This window comes from Lissotriton helveticus, chromosome 6, assembly GCF_964261635.1.
Source record: "Lissotriton helveticus chromosome 6, aLisHel1.1, whole genome shotgun sequence".
NCBI classification, from domain to species: domain Eukaryota; kingdom Metazoa; phylum Chordata; class Amphibia; order Caudata; family Salamandridae; genus Lissotriton; species Lissotriton helveticus.
In genome coordinates this window covers 2050661589-2050677303 of record NC_136067.1, presented here as the reverse complement: position 1 = coordinate 2050677303, position 15715 = coordinate 2050661589, and the positions used below count along the sequence as shown (strand labels likewise).

The following is a 15715-nucleotide window of genomic DNA, read 5'->3' as shown; positions in this document are numbered from 1 at the left end:
CTGGTACCCTCGTGAGCATGCTCTGCAGTGTCATTCAGCCAGTTTTTTTCTTTGGCGTTTTGAGAAGGAACCCCTTAAACAGTTTTCTTTTATGAGTCTGTTATCAATAACTTTCTTTTTCGGGAAATTTTGATTTTCAATCTTTTGACGTTTACTTGGTCGAAAGAATTTTATTTTTTAGTCAGATGGCTTCTTCCCCCCAATTTTTGCTGAAGATGAAATCTCTAACTTGCCTTTCTGATGAGCCACCATTTCATCTTTTTTTGATAATGCTCTTTGAGTGAGAAAATATATTCTGGAAATACTAGCATGATTTCTATATCATCTTGGTCAACCTTTCCTTGTGGTAGAGAATATGTGACAAATGGGATACAGATTGGTTACAAAATCAGGTATGGAGTCTCCGCGCCCAGCACTGCGCCAAGGGAGTCACCTCCCTTACTCCTGGACTGGCTGGGATGGAAAGTTCATTCCTTTCTTCAGAAGAATGCACACAAGTTTGTGGCCAAATAGCAGAAGAATTTTGGCATGTATGTCTCATTCTTCTAAGTATCATCCAGTTCTAGATCTAAAATATTGCAAAATTCACACTGCTATACTATATAATCATCAGGTAGATTTAATAACAATCATAGATCTGCTAGACACCTATTGTCACAGTCCAGTATGCAAACATTACATGAGGTTTTGAATCGAGAGCTTCCACTATCAGTATAAGGTCTTGCCATATTGTGCAAGCGCGGCCCCTCTGGCATTCTATATGGGCATGGTAGTGCTGACTGTATGGGAGACAACATATTTATATATTTGTACCTAGATGGGTCGGTGTGAAAGCTCACTCAGTCCCAATACTACAACAGGACCTCTAACCCACTGTGGATCTACGTCTGGACTTCAGTCTGCCCATCAACTTTTCAGATCGATTGTCCATCCTGTTCAGGCAGTGTGAGGAAAGTGGTTTATTATATGGTGTAGTGGGGAATCCTCACAGTGTAATAAAAAGCTACCTGTACTGCTCCAGTCAGGTTTGTTTGTAAAACCTTAGCTCAACCCTGGGTGGGTGTGGCTCTGAGAAGTCGGGCTTCATCAAAGGAACAAGAGTAATGCATTCGGAAGTACTAGAACAGTCAAACAAGAAACAAACAGGACACAGTAAAAATCAGACACCAATTTATAACAAGCATTGGAAATCCAATAGGTTTTGGCTTTAGAATTACCTCCAGGCGTCAGACTGGATCCAGATATTTTTTCTTTAGCAGTACCCCTGCACGTCAGTAGGTGGCGTCGGTTGACTCTGCGTACGTCGTTGGAGTAGTGGTCGCCGGAATGAAATTGCGGTGTCTACTTACCCCTTGGTCGATTTATTGACTAACTTTTTTCGACTTGTTTTCTGAGTCTGTCGACTCCTGGTGCATGAGGGATGCCCCGTCGTTGGACCGGGTTTAAACCGTGCAAGGCCTGTACCCGCCTGATGGCGGTTACGGTCCCCCAACTTGTGTGCCTTTGGTGCCTGGAGCGCGACCACGCCCCAAAGTCGTGCTTCGACTGCCGGGCCATGACTCCGAAGTCTTTGCAGGAGTGGTCCCGAAAACCCTTGGAGGCCCAGCAGTCGGCTCCGCGTCGCTCGAGGCCCCGGAAGAGAGGAAGATCTCGAGATCGGTCTCGGGGCCACCATTACCATTCGTCATCCAATTCTTCGCACTCCTTGAGCAAGTAAAAGCACAGGAAGAAGGCAAAGAAGCATCGTCGCTCTTCGCATTTGCCCCGTCCCTCGGCCGACACAACGCGGGACCCTCAGCATCGTCGCTGCTCAGCTCCATCTTTGGAGCCTGCTCCTGGGACGGCTCCACGCTTCCCTCCTTTTCCCGGAGCCGGAGCGCCCCCTGCCCAGCTTTGAGCTTTCTTAGAAGCACTTCACAGCATCTTTGGGCAGCCTGACTCCGCCAGCGCGCCTTCTGGCCCTGCGGACTCGACTGGGGGCCCTGGGCCTTCGATGCCGGCGGCTCCGGCCCTGGTGCCGGAGGGCCCCGAGGATCCAGGCCTGGATCCGATCGACGCCGGTCGACTTCACAGTACCTTCCCCGGCGCAGATTCCAGTGACGACTTCCCCGGAGCTGGTTGTGCCCCCGACAGGTGCCAACCTCACCCATGCCTTGGCCACTGCGCCGGACCGACGTCGGTACTGGCGCCGGAAGGTATGTTTGTGCCTCTGTTCATTCCTGGTGTTCCTTTCAGGCTTGAATGGCAACCTGAGGAGGGTGAGGAGGACTGGGAGGAGTCTGTGGACCCTTTGGGTGTCCAGCTTGAAGAGCTGGACTGGCGAGAGTAAATGGATGATGCCAGTGGTTTGGATACCTCCCCAGACCTTGTCATGCTCTGCCCCCCTACCGTGGCTACCGAGGAGGGAGCTTCATACGCAGTGGTGTTGCGTAGGGCGACTGAGGCCTTGGGCTTGGAGCTCCCTACGGTGGCAGTCAGAACTAACCTCCTGACAGAGGTGCTTCACCCGGCAGTGGCCTCTTCGGATCCCCTTCTGCTTTTTAATGTAACAGGGTAATGTAATGTATACCCGAGCAGGGCACCACAGCCACAGTCCTATCTCTGTTAGCCCAAGGAGTAGCAAGTTGAATCCAGTCTTGGTGCAGCTTTTCTTTGCTAGTTCCAGGGAACATCAGTGTAATCCTTCTTCGGTCCACTCTTCAGTAGAGACGTGATCTGATCTGACGTCTGGGTGCAAGGTGTGCCACTTTTATGCCCAGTTTGTACCTTCAGGGGATGTGGTGAAAACTAACCAATAGGTTACCAGATCCCCTTCCTCTCAGTGACGACTTCCTGCCTAGTGTGGCATACAGCTAGCCCAGAATGCACTATTCTACCCACTCCCAAGATGGCAGGACCCCTCTCTTGGTGTGTGAAGCCGCTTAGCTCAACTCAGAGGGGTGACTACCTGTTGGCTACATGCCCATGGGAAAACTGGTTTGACAATGGCATGTCCCTCTCTGTCATCAACATCAACATGTCTGCAAAAACAAAAAAAAGCAGCCCCCTATGTGTGTCCAATATTTGCCCTTCAAAGATGGTTTCCCCTTTGAAGGTCTCCTTTTGGGCTCACACCCTGTTTGGCCTTTCTGCCAGGGGAAGGTGACACCCCTTCCAACGTCAGGCCCTTTGTGTTCCTTCCTGAGAATTGTTTAGACCTCCCTCCCGGAGGGCAGATGACTAGCTCGTGGTCAGCAACTGCAAGCGGTCACTGGAAAACTCTGAGCAACAAAATGGCTACTTAGTAAAGTTGCCAGTAGTGCAAAAGTTACATTAAATTCGACTTGACCATCGAGTTGGATTTAATGCAGCGATTCCTTTGATACCTTGAAGTATCATATTTAGTAGTCCCATTCCAAAGTTAGCACTGCTGAGTTTCATATGTGTCAACCACTTCACCTATCTCAAGAGCCTCATTTAGGGTGTGAAACGGATTGACTTGTCAATAATCAGTTGCCTAGTCCCTTGCATCTCTTTTGAAAATTCCTGTACTTTGTGGCAGCCCCATGCTAGATACAAAAAGTCTGTTCCCTCTGCACTATATATCACACCGGGAGTCCTTCCTATGGCCCTATCTGTGCAGTGATACTAGAGTGTTGTTGTGCTCTATGGAAAATGTCTAAGATTAATAAGGCAGAACCTGCGGCAATGTATTATTTCGCCCGTCTGGGAGCTGCAGTGCTCTTGCATTTCCTCAGACTTTTTGGGTGCCTAGGTCTTTGTCCCATTTGCCCTTGGCTGACACCAGGTAACCGAGGGTAGCGCCTTGCATCTCACAGTACAAAATAGTTATCACTCACTTATGTGTGTTACTGGTTACCACTCTCCTGGTTGGCTTGAGGGGAGGGGTTTCCAGGGAGAAGTCAGAAGTGACCTGTTTACTTGTCAATTTAAATCTGTGGTACAGGAACTTGTCCAATGGGGCCATTGTGGTGTTGGGCTTAATTATAATAAATAGGATACAAGTACCTTCCTCATAGACCTATCCCCATTTTTTAAGGGGTATCCTTGTGAGTTGAATACCTTCCTCACTTGACTTGTGTTTAGTTGTAAGAAATTTCCAGGCTCTGATGGTGCACTGTACAGTGTTAATGATTTTGGACTTATGAAGAGTTTCACGCTTAGAGCTGATGTGAGCACGGTAAAGTTAGATAAGATATTATTAATGGGGTTCACAATTAAATGTAATCAAACAGTGCCCGTTGCAGAGATAAAATCCAGCAATAGAAGCATGCTCTTTTCCACCTGGGTTTGTTTAATTGAAGACTTTATATCAAATATACCACTAAGCAAATCTAGTTGGTCTAAAAATCTTCCTCTCTCTGTTGAATGCGCACACAAACCTGTGGAGAAATTGCTGATAGTTTAAATGTTTTATGTTGGACAAAACTCATATTTTAGTAAGACAAACTGGCATAAAAATCTCCCAAAGTAATAATATAATCTGAGGAAAATTATTTTCTTTCATGTAAATGTATAATGGACAACTGCCTTCCAACATTTCTTCCAGACAATTCAACATAAATTAATCATAGATGCATTAATATTTTCAGGAGCACTTGTTTGAACTAATGTAAAATAAATTGTTAGCATTGTCTGTATTTTCATCGGCTTAGTACATTTGGCGAGATATCAAAGTAACCCAACCAGGGAGGATTTGTTTTGTGGGTGTGGTTATAGTCCTGCAGTATTCCAGCACATCATTTTGAATCTAGACGCCCGTTTTTGCTGCTGCTGCTGCTGCTGCACTGCTTGTGGGGGGAGCAGGACCACAGTCACCAGCATTCCCGGTTGCTCCTACGCCGCTGACGGCAATTCCAGCACGCCAGGAGGTGCACAAAAGCAGTCCGGGGATCCGGCAGCGAGAGACGTCCATCTTTACTGCTGCTACACTGCTCATGGGAGGAGCACGACCACAGCCCCCAGCATTCCCTGCGGCTCCTACGCCTCTGACAGCAATTCCAGCACGCCAGGAGGCGCACAAAACCAGTCTGGGGCTCCCACAGAGCAGGACGCTGTCTTCGCCGCCGCCGCTGCTGCTACACTGCTCTTGGGGGGACAGGACCACAAGCCCCAGCATTCCCTGCGGCTCCTTGACAACTGGTTGATAAAGGCGGGCTCACCTTCAGATGATGGCCGACCTGTTGACATCCCTGGTATTTTCCATTAACGTGCCAAAACCACACCTTACTTTTCTCAGAGACTCCCCTTTATTAGAGCCCTCCTGGACACTGTGCTATTTTGTGCTTTTCCTCTGCCTCAAAGTTCAAGACATTTGGGCTGTAATCCTTATGTTTCCACCCATTACCTGGGTCTCAATGAGAGCGGCTCTGGGGCATCTTGGCCTCCTGCATCTAGCTTGTGGATCACGCCAGGTGCACATACGGGCTCTGCAATGAAATCTCAGTGTGCTCAGCACCAAGGTAACTTTTCAGATTCCATCCTTGATTCCATCCTGTTGTTGAAGGGGATTGCAAAAGACTGCAAAGATCTGAAGTGGTGGCTGCAATTGGACTGGTGGTAGACCCCTCTTTCTGCCCCATCCAGAGCGAACGGTCATGACAAATGCATTGCTGCAGGGTTGCGGAGGTAATCCAAAAGAGATTGAGATGAGAGGACTCTGGTCTCTGGTGGAAACCCACCTCCAGATCAACCTGTTGGTATTGCTCGTGATTCACTTGGCACTTAAGGCCTTCCTCTCGTCCATCAAGGGGGGATGCTATGCTGCAGCAACAAACAGGGCTGAGTCGCGAGTCCTGTGCCAGGAGCACCTGCGCCTCTAGAACTGGTTGAATCGTCGTGGAATTTCCCTGGTCGTGCTGCACCTAACAGGATATTTAAATGCCAGTGAGGAACAACTTAACTGGCATTGCCTTAACATCATGAGTGGTGGCTGCACTCTAAGATAGTGGAGGGCGTCTTCCGGCAATGTTCAATAACCTGGCTCGATCTATGTAAAGTCCACATTTGTAAAGTCCACATTTGTAAAGCGCACAATCACCCGTAAGGGTCTCTAGGCGCTGGGGGCCGTCGGGAAGATTAAGCGAGCTATTGCCCAGAGTCACATGGTGCTGGGCTAATCTGCCGCCGGAGCCGGGGATCGAACCGTGGTCCCCAGATTCCAGCGTCAGTCGCCCTAGCCGCGGCGCCACACCTCTTCCCTCTATCTATAGCTACAGCAGAGAACGTGCACTTTTTTTGCCTTGAGAGTGCACCTTCCCTCCTCTACAGAGTTCTGGAGAAGCTCGCAAATTATCGACCCAAACCCAGAACTCCCGGCCATGAGCATTTATCCTGCAATCCAGCTGCCCATTTGGAAGGAACTCCTGTCACAGCAGCAGGGCTTGCCCAACTTACAACTCTGTGCAGGTTGAGCAGTAACATTTGACGGCCTTTGATCTCGTTTTCGAAGTAGTGAATGTTATGTTGGCAGCCAGGCATCACTTCACTAAGTCTATCCATACAGGACGTTGGAAGAAGTTTCGTTGTCTGGTGTTCCTTCCGACATATCCCACCTTTGCAAGCTCACATGTCTGATATACTACCCATTTGTTTATCCTTAGCCCAACAAGGCCTTGCTGTGGCAACAGTAAAAGGCCCTATTGCCCTTTCTATGGTTACCTTGTCAGCCATCTTTATCCAAATCACCTGTTGTGATGTGTTTTCTAAAACAGCCGACTCCTTTTCCTGGCAACTACATGCGATTCCTCCATAGGACCCAGTCTGTTCCTCATGTTCCTGATGTGCACTCTGTTAACGACAATGCATAGCTGTCCTCTTTGTTTACTTTGAAGACATAGTTCCCCGTAGCGCTAAAACATCAGCTTGTCGCATTAGTGAGTTTGTAGCGCTCTTGGTCTGGCAACTGTATACTTCTTTCTTCCCAGACAAGCTAGCTCTAAGAACCAAAGCAGTGTTCCTCCTGAAATTTGTCACGCCTTTGCTCACAGAACAGTCTGTTATACTGACCGATTTCTCCGCCCCTCCTCCTTCATCCAAAAAGGAAGAGATTTCATCACCTATAGTCAAAGAGCATTCTCTGCTTTTATGGCGATCGTACTAAGAACTACCTGGTGGACGATCAACTTTGTGGTGGTTCTTAGGAGGCGAAGTAGGGAAATCTGTGCAAAAGCAGACTATCTCTGGTGGTTCTTGGAGGCGAAGTAGGGAAAGCTGTGCAAAAGCAGACTATCTCTGTATGGATTGTCCTGCACATCAAAATCGGAAAAGATTGGCCAGAAACAGCCTTCTGAAGTGCAAGTGCTCATTCTACTCTGGCAAAAGGTGCTACCACTGCTCTGGTGCAGCATGTGACAGGCTGTAACGTGATTCTCAGTCCATACGTTCACAAAGCTTTATGAACATATGGACTGACAACCACGCTATAGCCTAGCAGCCAGGTCCGGCAGGGAGGGGATACTTTGCCCCTTTCTTTGCTTTGGGATTTCCTGAAATAAGTCATTCCACAGATCCATCACCTGGGGAGGGATACTGCCTTGGTTTTTATTCACAAGGTGCGGACTCTGCAGTTAGAAGTATCCTGCAGAAGACCAAGTTACTTATCTTCCGTAATGCTCTTTATAGTGAATATTCTGCCTAACGGCAAATTCACCATAGAGCCTCCTCTCCTCCCTGTTCTGTGGGATGTACTCTGATGGTCTATGTAAATAAGATTCAATCTTAGAGATCTGCACACTGGCACAACTTGATTACTAAAGCTCCATGCCATACTCTGCAGACAGATATCAGAAGGAAATTGACATGTCTGCGCACAGAGATGACTGCTATGTAGGGGCCCGATGCCCCTTCCAGGTCGGATGGCTCTGATGCAGAGCTCCACAATGCCTCCTACTGAAGTGTGAGAGGATTGCTGAGAAAATTCTCTAGATTACGTCTGGTGCGGGTATGTGATATTCCATAGGTAAGGCATCTGATGTTAGAGTATCCACCAAAAAGAGTTACCAAAGGTAATTTGTTCGTTTCTGTCATCTGAAAGTGTGGCTCCTAATATAGTTTAGCGGTATCTGCAGGATGCCGGATCAGTGCCACCCCTAATTGTGCCTGTGTTTTTCATTTTGATTTCCTGTATGTTCATTTATCTTCTACATTGGACTCCCCTGACACAGTTCTTTTTAGCAACTGGTATGCTCAGATACCACCTTCTCTCTGTGGTTAGCGTTTCACTTCTCTTACAAGATATATTGAGGGTTGTATTGTTAGCTAATGTTTCTCCTCATCTTGGAGATGCAAATGTTCAGCTGTTAGTAGCTACGAAAATTGATTAGATTTTTTCCCCCTCTTTCTCTGTAGGTGGAGTTTCTGAAGATATCACCCTACCTTTGGAAGCTTTAACTGATCCAGATGTAGAATTAGGATTAGTGAAGCCTAAAAAGAAAGATGGCCAAGCTCAAAAAACTGTCCTATCAACGTTGTCCTCCATGTCCTTAGAAATTGCTCCACCTAATTCTCAGGAAACTCCAGCACAGGATGATGCAACAGCAGCATCTAGGACTACAGAGCTTGGCTCGGAGTCTGCTGACCCTGCTACACCTCCGCCTGTAAAAGTTTACAAGAAACGTGGAAGGAAGTCCAAAGCAGAGTTAATGATGATTCGGCTTGCACAGGGTTTGGACAATCAGCCGGAAAAGCCAACTTACATAAAGAAACTTCTAGAAGAGCCAGATGTCTTGGAGATGACGCCTGGCGGGCGCCCACAGCGAAGAGCTGCTAAAGCGTGAGTTAAATAATGAACTATGCAAAGATTTCCTTTTATTACAATGGATTTTTTTGAGCTGTGCAACAAATGCTATTCCTATTTTTTTTATTGACCCTATATCTTTGTACGTTAATTGCCAGGTTTAATCTATACCTTTTCCTCCTCTTATGTCTTGGTCAATGGTCAAGTTTAATTAATGTGTTTTTTATAATGCTTTATACTGCACTTCTTCTGTGTCTAAGCACTGTAAATGACAGATGTTACTAATAGGCACATTATGCCACTGAAATAGCTGTCCTTTTGAAGGATGGAATGCTGAGTTCATTTGACCACATTGGTTAGCAGTGAGTATTCAGCTTTGAAGTATTTTCCCAGCACTAGAAATCCGGGTAAAAGACTCTTGTTGGCCTTTTATGCTTTTATGCAGCTAGTAAAAATGTGAAAATCCCTCTACTGTATTGTATAGTAGATATGTGCGAGCGATCAGCGCCTTAATTTATGCATATGGTTTATCCAGTGATCAAGATAATTACAAATGCTATCATTATGTGGTTCTATTCCACTGCTAGGTAGTGATAGGACCCGTTCCTGTAGACTTCTCATCTGATCTGCATGGGCAGAAGGGAATATGCTCTTGTCACACTGAACAGTGCTGGCTAGATAATCCTAGTATTGTTTTCCTCTTCTATGTCTGAACATGTGAATATTGAACTTATGGAGTATAGTTTTTCTCATATTTCAATACAATTGAAGGACAAGAATTGGGTGGGTAGTCCACATGTCCAGTCTTAGTTATTAAGTATGAGTACAGTACTTCTCTAAGCTATCTGAACGTCAGAATGATATTTAAGAGATAGTCTTATATTGTTTTTTGTATCTCACCGAAAGGGAGGGAAGTTGGGCCTGCCACCCATCATTTGTATCACCTTAACCATTGTATTAACTCTGACTCCTTGCTGGAATATAACAGTTATTCATATTGTAGGACTTCTTCTCTCCCTCGTCCCGTCCCCCCTTTACATGTCACCACCTTCTTTGCTTCATCGGAGCATCAAGACTCCATGATATGTGGACAACAGCCAGCTTGATCTAAGTTGGAGGATGTTTTGTACTTGGAAAGTTGTTTAAGGGGTGCAATAGACTATCTTAGAGTGAACTATAAAAAGACTGGCAACAAAATATTCACACCTCTTATTCTGTAAATCGACTAAACGGGTACTGCACATCACCAGAAGCTGTATTAAATAGCTACATCCTGAGACTTACCACCAGCTGTCGCTGCACAGTGTCTGATCCCATGCACATCCTGTGATGTTTTGCTGCTTGAATGAGCACTGTGCCTAACTAAGGGCCAGGCCCTGTGGCCAACAATTTGCTGCACATGACTAAAGACTTTGCACAGCAGGAGTTGCTATACAGGACATGATAATAGAGGTACAGATATTTTATAAAAACACTAGAGAATGTTCAATAAGTTAAGGTTTGTTATGTTGTGAAACAAAGCAAATAAAACACCACCATGTTCTTCTAGTGACCTCTCTAATGGTATAACCGACGGCATCACTGATATTAAATATGACATTGCCACTGATTTCCCAGCTTCCTTCTCGACAGGATGTCACATCGCAAAACTATCTTCAAAAGAAGCCAGATAATCAGAGTTTACTTCCTTCCATACATCTTGGTCGCAAGTTACCTCACTGCATTTCCCAGTGTCATGCTGTACACAAAGTGATATAATTTCCTGTCTTCTGGCCTTTCAGTCAACTCTATGTAGCAACCTACCACCCTGGCATTCACAGCAGCCAATGTTAAACTCAGACAAATGCATCTCCTGTTGGACCTAATATGGTACGGCATGGCCTGGTACCCAAACCCCCTGCTCAACAACATCCTACAAGATTACAGCTCACCATGTGCCTTTTCCAGCACACAGTACTTCTATACAGTCACTTAGCATCCTCACAACTCATAGTCCCAATCTTAGACCTATCCTGCTAGCCACCACACACACCCTCAAACTACCAAACACACATTCTTTCTCATGCTAATCAGCTCCTGCTCTGCAGTATTCCAAGCTCCAGACATCATAAACCTAATCACCTATCGCAAGTTTGATGCACGCTTCAATACAGAAACATGGCTCATTCCCACATCCTCACGCATCTTAGACATCCTTCTTCTCACAGGCTCCAGCTTCCAGGTTTCAGATTGCCCTTAAAAGAAGGGATCAGGCTTTGCCTTCATCTAAAAGTCCTTTTGGTCCTGCACCACCATAAAGCAAACAACATACAACTCCCTGATGGTGCTCACTTGCAACTTACATTTTCTGCAACTCAGGCCGACATCTTCCCCCTCATCTACAGGCTTTGTGTACACACTAAGACTTCTTAGGCTAATTCTTGGGCCTTTTCACCACCTCATCCATCGAAAATGCTCTCACCACCATCTTTGACAACTTAATTGTCACTGACAACTCAAGCATGAAAAAACAGGACCTCGTTCTCCACCTTCTGAACAGCGTGGTAAAACATGATACACAGTCAACATTCTCCAGAGTCCCCAATCCTGAATCTCCTCTTCTCAACATAACTATCCGTTGTGAGCCTCTCTTACCACTAGACTGAAATGACAATCTCTCTGTCCCTATCACCTGCCAAGTCCCAGTGAGCATATTGAGGTCAACCCAAAAGAGAACAACAAACCTTCAGGTCTTTCAAAGACTTCTGCATAGACATCCTGATTCTCACACTCCTCTCTTGTCTCTCCACCTCCATGTCTAACAACAACACTCCCTTACAGGACTTCAGCACATTTCTGGAGAAGCTTGTGAACGCCTGTGCACCGAACAATGAATGTGTGAGCGGAAACCTTCAGCACCCTGTAGTCCAAAGAACGTGTCGATAACAAACACACTATACACAGACAGCAAAGCAAATGCAAGCAAAATAAGACACCTGATAACCTTCCACATAACAGACCGAAAAATAATGACGTCAGCCAAAGCCAAATACTATACCAGCACCATCAATGAAGGGGCCAACAAAAGCACAACATTGTTCAGAACAGTATAGCACTGCTTTGTTCTCATTCCTGACCCTCCAATCCTTCACTCCGCTGACCAGTTCATGTCTTCTCTGAAAAAATACAGAAGGTCCAGCAGCTCGTTGTCCCTGCCAAACCTGCTGTGCTTTGATGCCTATTCTTCACCTGTGCATCCCACAATGGTCATCCTTCAAACTGCTGTCTCTGAGACCTCACTAGCATCCTTTGCTCCCTTAAAAGCAACCTGCTATGAAGATATATTAAGCTCATTCTTCATGAAACTCTTTTTGGGAGAAACTCTCCCAACCCACCTCACCATCGTCAACACCTTTTGTCGTGTAGTTCAGATAGTAAATATACAGGATCTGCTCGTTTAGACCACATACACTGTAGGATTGGTGTCAGACGATTTCTGATCACCCCCACTGGGTATGTTGGCCCTTTTTGTACCAACTAGCTCACTGTGTCACTAGAATCTCCTCTTACCAAGGAGAGAATAGTTCTTGGCAACCATCCAACATGACAACCCTGATCCCTCGGGATCGTGGAAGCAATATACTACCTTTCTTTCAGTCACTCGTGCTTACTTAGTCTGTCTCAGAGAGACACCCAGAATATACAGGCTGGGCGTTTCCAATAATCATTTATTGAACAGTTGTTATTCTGGTGTAAAATAGATGTGCTGCAACAACCGCTAGAGAGTATAAGATATAAATGATTAACAGTACTATAAAGGTAAAAGGATGGTATAGTTCTACCATCTTACTAGAATCAGGAGTACATTCAAGTGTATAAAACACATGTAAAAGATGCGTACTCCTACAATGCCTCCCTAACTAGTTGCAGGGGTGTGGACATTTTGTAATAATCTACTTGTCCATGGGACAAAATGCAACATAAATCTACCTGTCCTGTAAAACAATCAACTTGTCCCACCTATTCCCAAATCAATAATGTGGGATGACATAAAGCCATTGATGAATTTTTGTTTTAATAAAACTGAACAGTGAAAACTTGACTTTATTGCTAAGAAAATTGATATTCTCCTGAAGTATTGAAACACAACAATCATTTTTCTTCAATACATCAATCAAATGACACTCCGAAAAGCGCACAGCTGCATTGAAAATAGCGTCCCATCGCTCTGGCAGACTGTAAAAGCAGGCCAAAGTAACAAGAAACTAAACCTAGTCAAATAGCCAGGTTTTAAGTTGCCTTTTGAAGGCTGACAGAGTCAATTAAATGTAACGAAAAGGAAGCCTGTCCATAATTTTGCAGTGCGTACAGTAAAGGGGTTGCCTCCACGACGAAACTTCAGAAATTGTGGAATCCGCAGAAGGTGACTATTGTTGGATCGAAGTACCCACTTTTGAGTAGACCGGGACAGTCTATGCAGCAAATAACATGGGGCCTTACCATGATAAGCTCTGAATGGCCACGTTAGAGCTTTGAAGTTGATATGCTATTCCATAGGAAGCAAGTGCCGATGTCTCAAATGTGAAGAGATATGATGGCACCTCTGAACTCTCCTGGTTCGTTGTGCCACTGCATTTTGAATTAGCTGAAGTATGCGTATCAAATATGCAGGAAGACCAAGGTAGAGACTGTTAAAGTAGTCCAGATGGGGCGTAATTGAAGAATTAGCTTATTTTCCTAGTCTCTTCAGGAGCCAGATCAAGAAACTTCTTTATCATTTTCATCTTGAGACAGACTGACGAAAAATATTTAATTTGCGATGTAAAAGAAAGGGTAGAGTCAAAGATAATGCACACATTTCTAGCAGACCTGGTATGATTAGGAAGGGCTCGGCATGCCACCAGATAGAAGGTGGTGGGGGCTACTTTGGTAAAAACCAAAATTCTGTTTTGTCAGAATTTAGTTTTAAACAATTTGCATCCTTCCAAGTTGCGACTGCTCTAAGACATTATTTAAAATTGTGAAAAGCTAAACTGACTTCAGGCATGATAGTTTGGATATATTGGTCCAAAACACAAGCTGAACTATATTTGCACATCCATCCATGTTGGTTATATGTGGAAATATCTACTGCAGAAACATCATGCTGCCAAAATATTGAGGACCAAAATATAGTGTCTGGATTTAAGAATAGTAAATCTTTTTTTTTTTATAATTCTGTTTATTAACACAAGGCATCAAAACAATAAAAATAATCATTTTACATGGGGGAGACAGTCTCCCATATCGCTCATCATCCGATGAAAGGAGGGGGGGTGAAAGCGGGAAACATAATACATAATCATAAACAATCACGGAGTGGTAGGAATATCAATGGGCGCATCAACCGGTGGCACACAAATGTCCCCCCTATAACGGTTCCACAGCCCCCACACAGGTGCCACTTACGGGGGCGGCCCCTCGCCATATAAACAGTTTTTTCGCGGAACCAATACATGTTCTCTGTCCATTCTTCAACGGTCGGGACCCTCTCTGACCCCCACCGCTGTGCTATATTCCGTTTTGCAATCATATTACCTAAAGTTACCCACTTGGTCTGTGCAAAATTTAAATCCGTAGGTTCCCAAATATTCAGGAGGCATCTCCGCGCTTCTGGCAACACAGCGACTCCCAGAACCTCCCGCATGACATCATGTATCCCACTCCGGGTGGGAGAGGTGTGGCGCCGCGGCCAGGGCGACTGACGCTGGAATCTGGGGACCACGGTTCGATCCCCGGCTCCGGCGGCAGGTTAGCCCAGCACCATGGGACTCTGGGCAATAGCTCGCTTAATCTTCCCTACGGCCCCCAGCACCTAGAGACCCTTACGGGTGATTGTGCGCTTTACAAATGTGGACTTTACTTTTACTTTTACTCAGTCACAGAACGACACTCCCAGATAATGTGAAGGAAAGTATCCACAGAGCCACAACCCCGTTTACACAGACCCGTCTCCGATAGTCCCATCCGGACCAGGCAGGGCCCCGTGACATAAACCCTGTGCAATATTTTCAGCTGAACAAGGCTCAAGCGTGCTGGGATTGTGACCACCTTCGGTGAAGAGACCGCCGCTTGCCAGTCCCCATCATCTAGTTCAATACCATCTTGTGACCATTTGTCTCGTAGCTCTACCAGGAGATCTGCCCTATGATTGATCAATTTTTTATAAATCAGGGAAATAGAATTTTAGATGGCCACCTGCCCGAGAAGACTATCTTCAAGAGGAGACGCCTCGGGGAGGTCTGCCTCCGCCGGCAGTACCGCCAGCAACGCATGCTTGACCTGCGCATAACGAAAGTACTCAGTTTTCCCCAAACTATATTCAATTTGCAATTCCTCAAATGTCTTAATCCGCCCCTTAACCAAAACCGCACCGATAGTGGAGATCCCAATCGGATCCCACTTATCAAAGCCCTTCGTATTCCAAAGTTTGCCCAACTTCTCGGAGTCGAAAAGCGTGGTAGCCTGCGTCAAGCGGTCCCTCCATCCCAGAGAGCTAGTGGCATCACACGAAATCCGCAACGCGTGCTTAGTCGGCCCTGTCAGACCACTCCCCACCGACCTGGCATACAGTGCACGACCATAGGAGCCCCCAGGAAGAAGCCATCTATCCATTGCATATCCGGGGTCAGTAGGGGATCCATAAGTACAAAGGTTAATGGCTGCCATTGTTGCATCGAGCGATGCTACTACAGTGGGCTCCATCAGGGTGTGAGCCCTGGCGAGCACCCCATGCAACCGAAGCAAAGTAAGGGCCGTATTCCTATGGGGAATAAAACCCGACTGATCGGAGTGTATCAGTCCACTGATCGCCTTAATCAATCTGGTAGATAGGATCTTAGCGAGGAGCTTGGGTTGTGCATTTAATAACAAAATAGGCCTATAGGAAGCACAGCAGGATTTTTGTTTACCCTCCTTATGGATAACCACTATAGAAGCCACCCTATGATCATACGGTAA

The 15715-nt window shown here is 45.8% G+C and overlaps 1 protein-coding gene across 2 annotated transcripts in view; it reads left to right on the top strand.

The window, feature by feature from the left end:
* Positions 1-15715, top strand: part of GTF3C2 (general transcription factor IIIC subunit 2) — a 718613-nt gene that overhangs the window by 11378 nt on the left and 691520 nt on the right. For both annotated transcript variants that reach the window (XM_078650100.1, XM_078650097.1), the window contains exon 2: positions 8350-8773. In XM_078650100.1, the coding sequence (XP_078506226.1) occupies positions 8350-8773 (424 nt within the window). The remainder of the gene's footprint in view (positions 1-8349; positions 8774-15715) is intronic.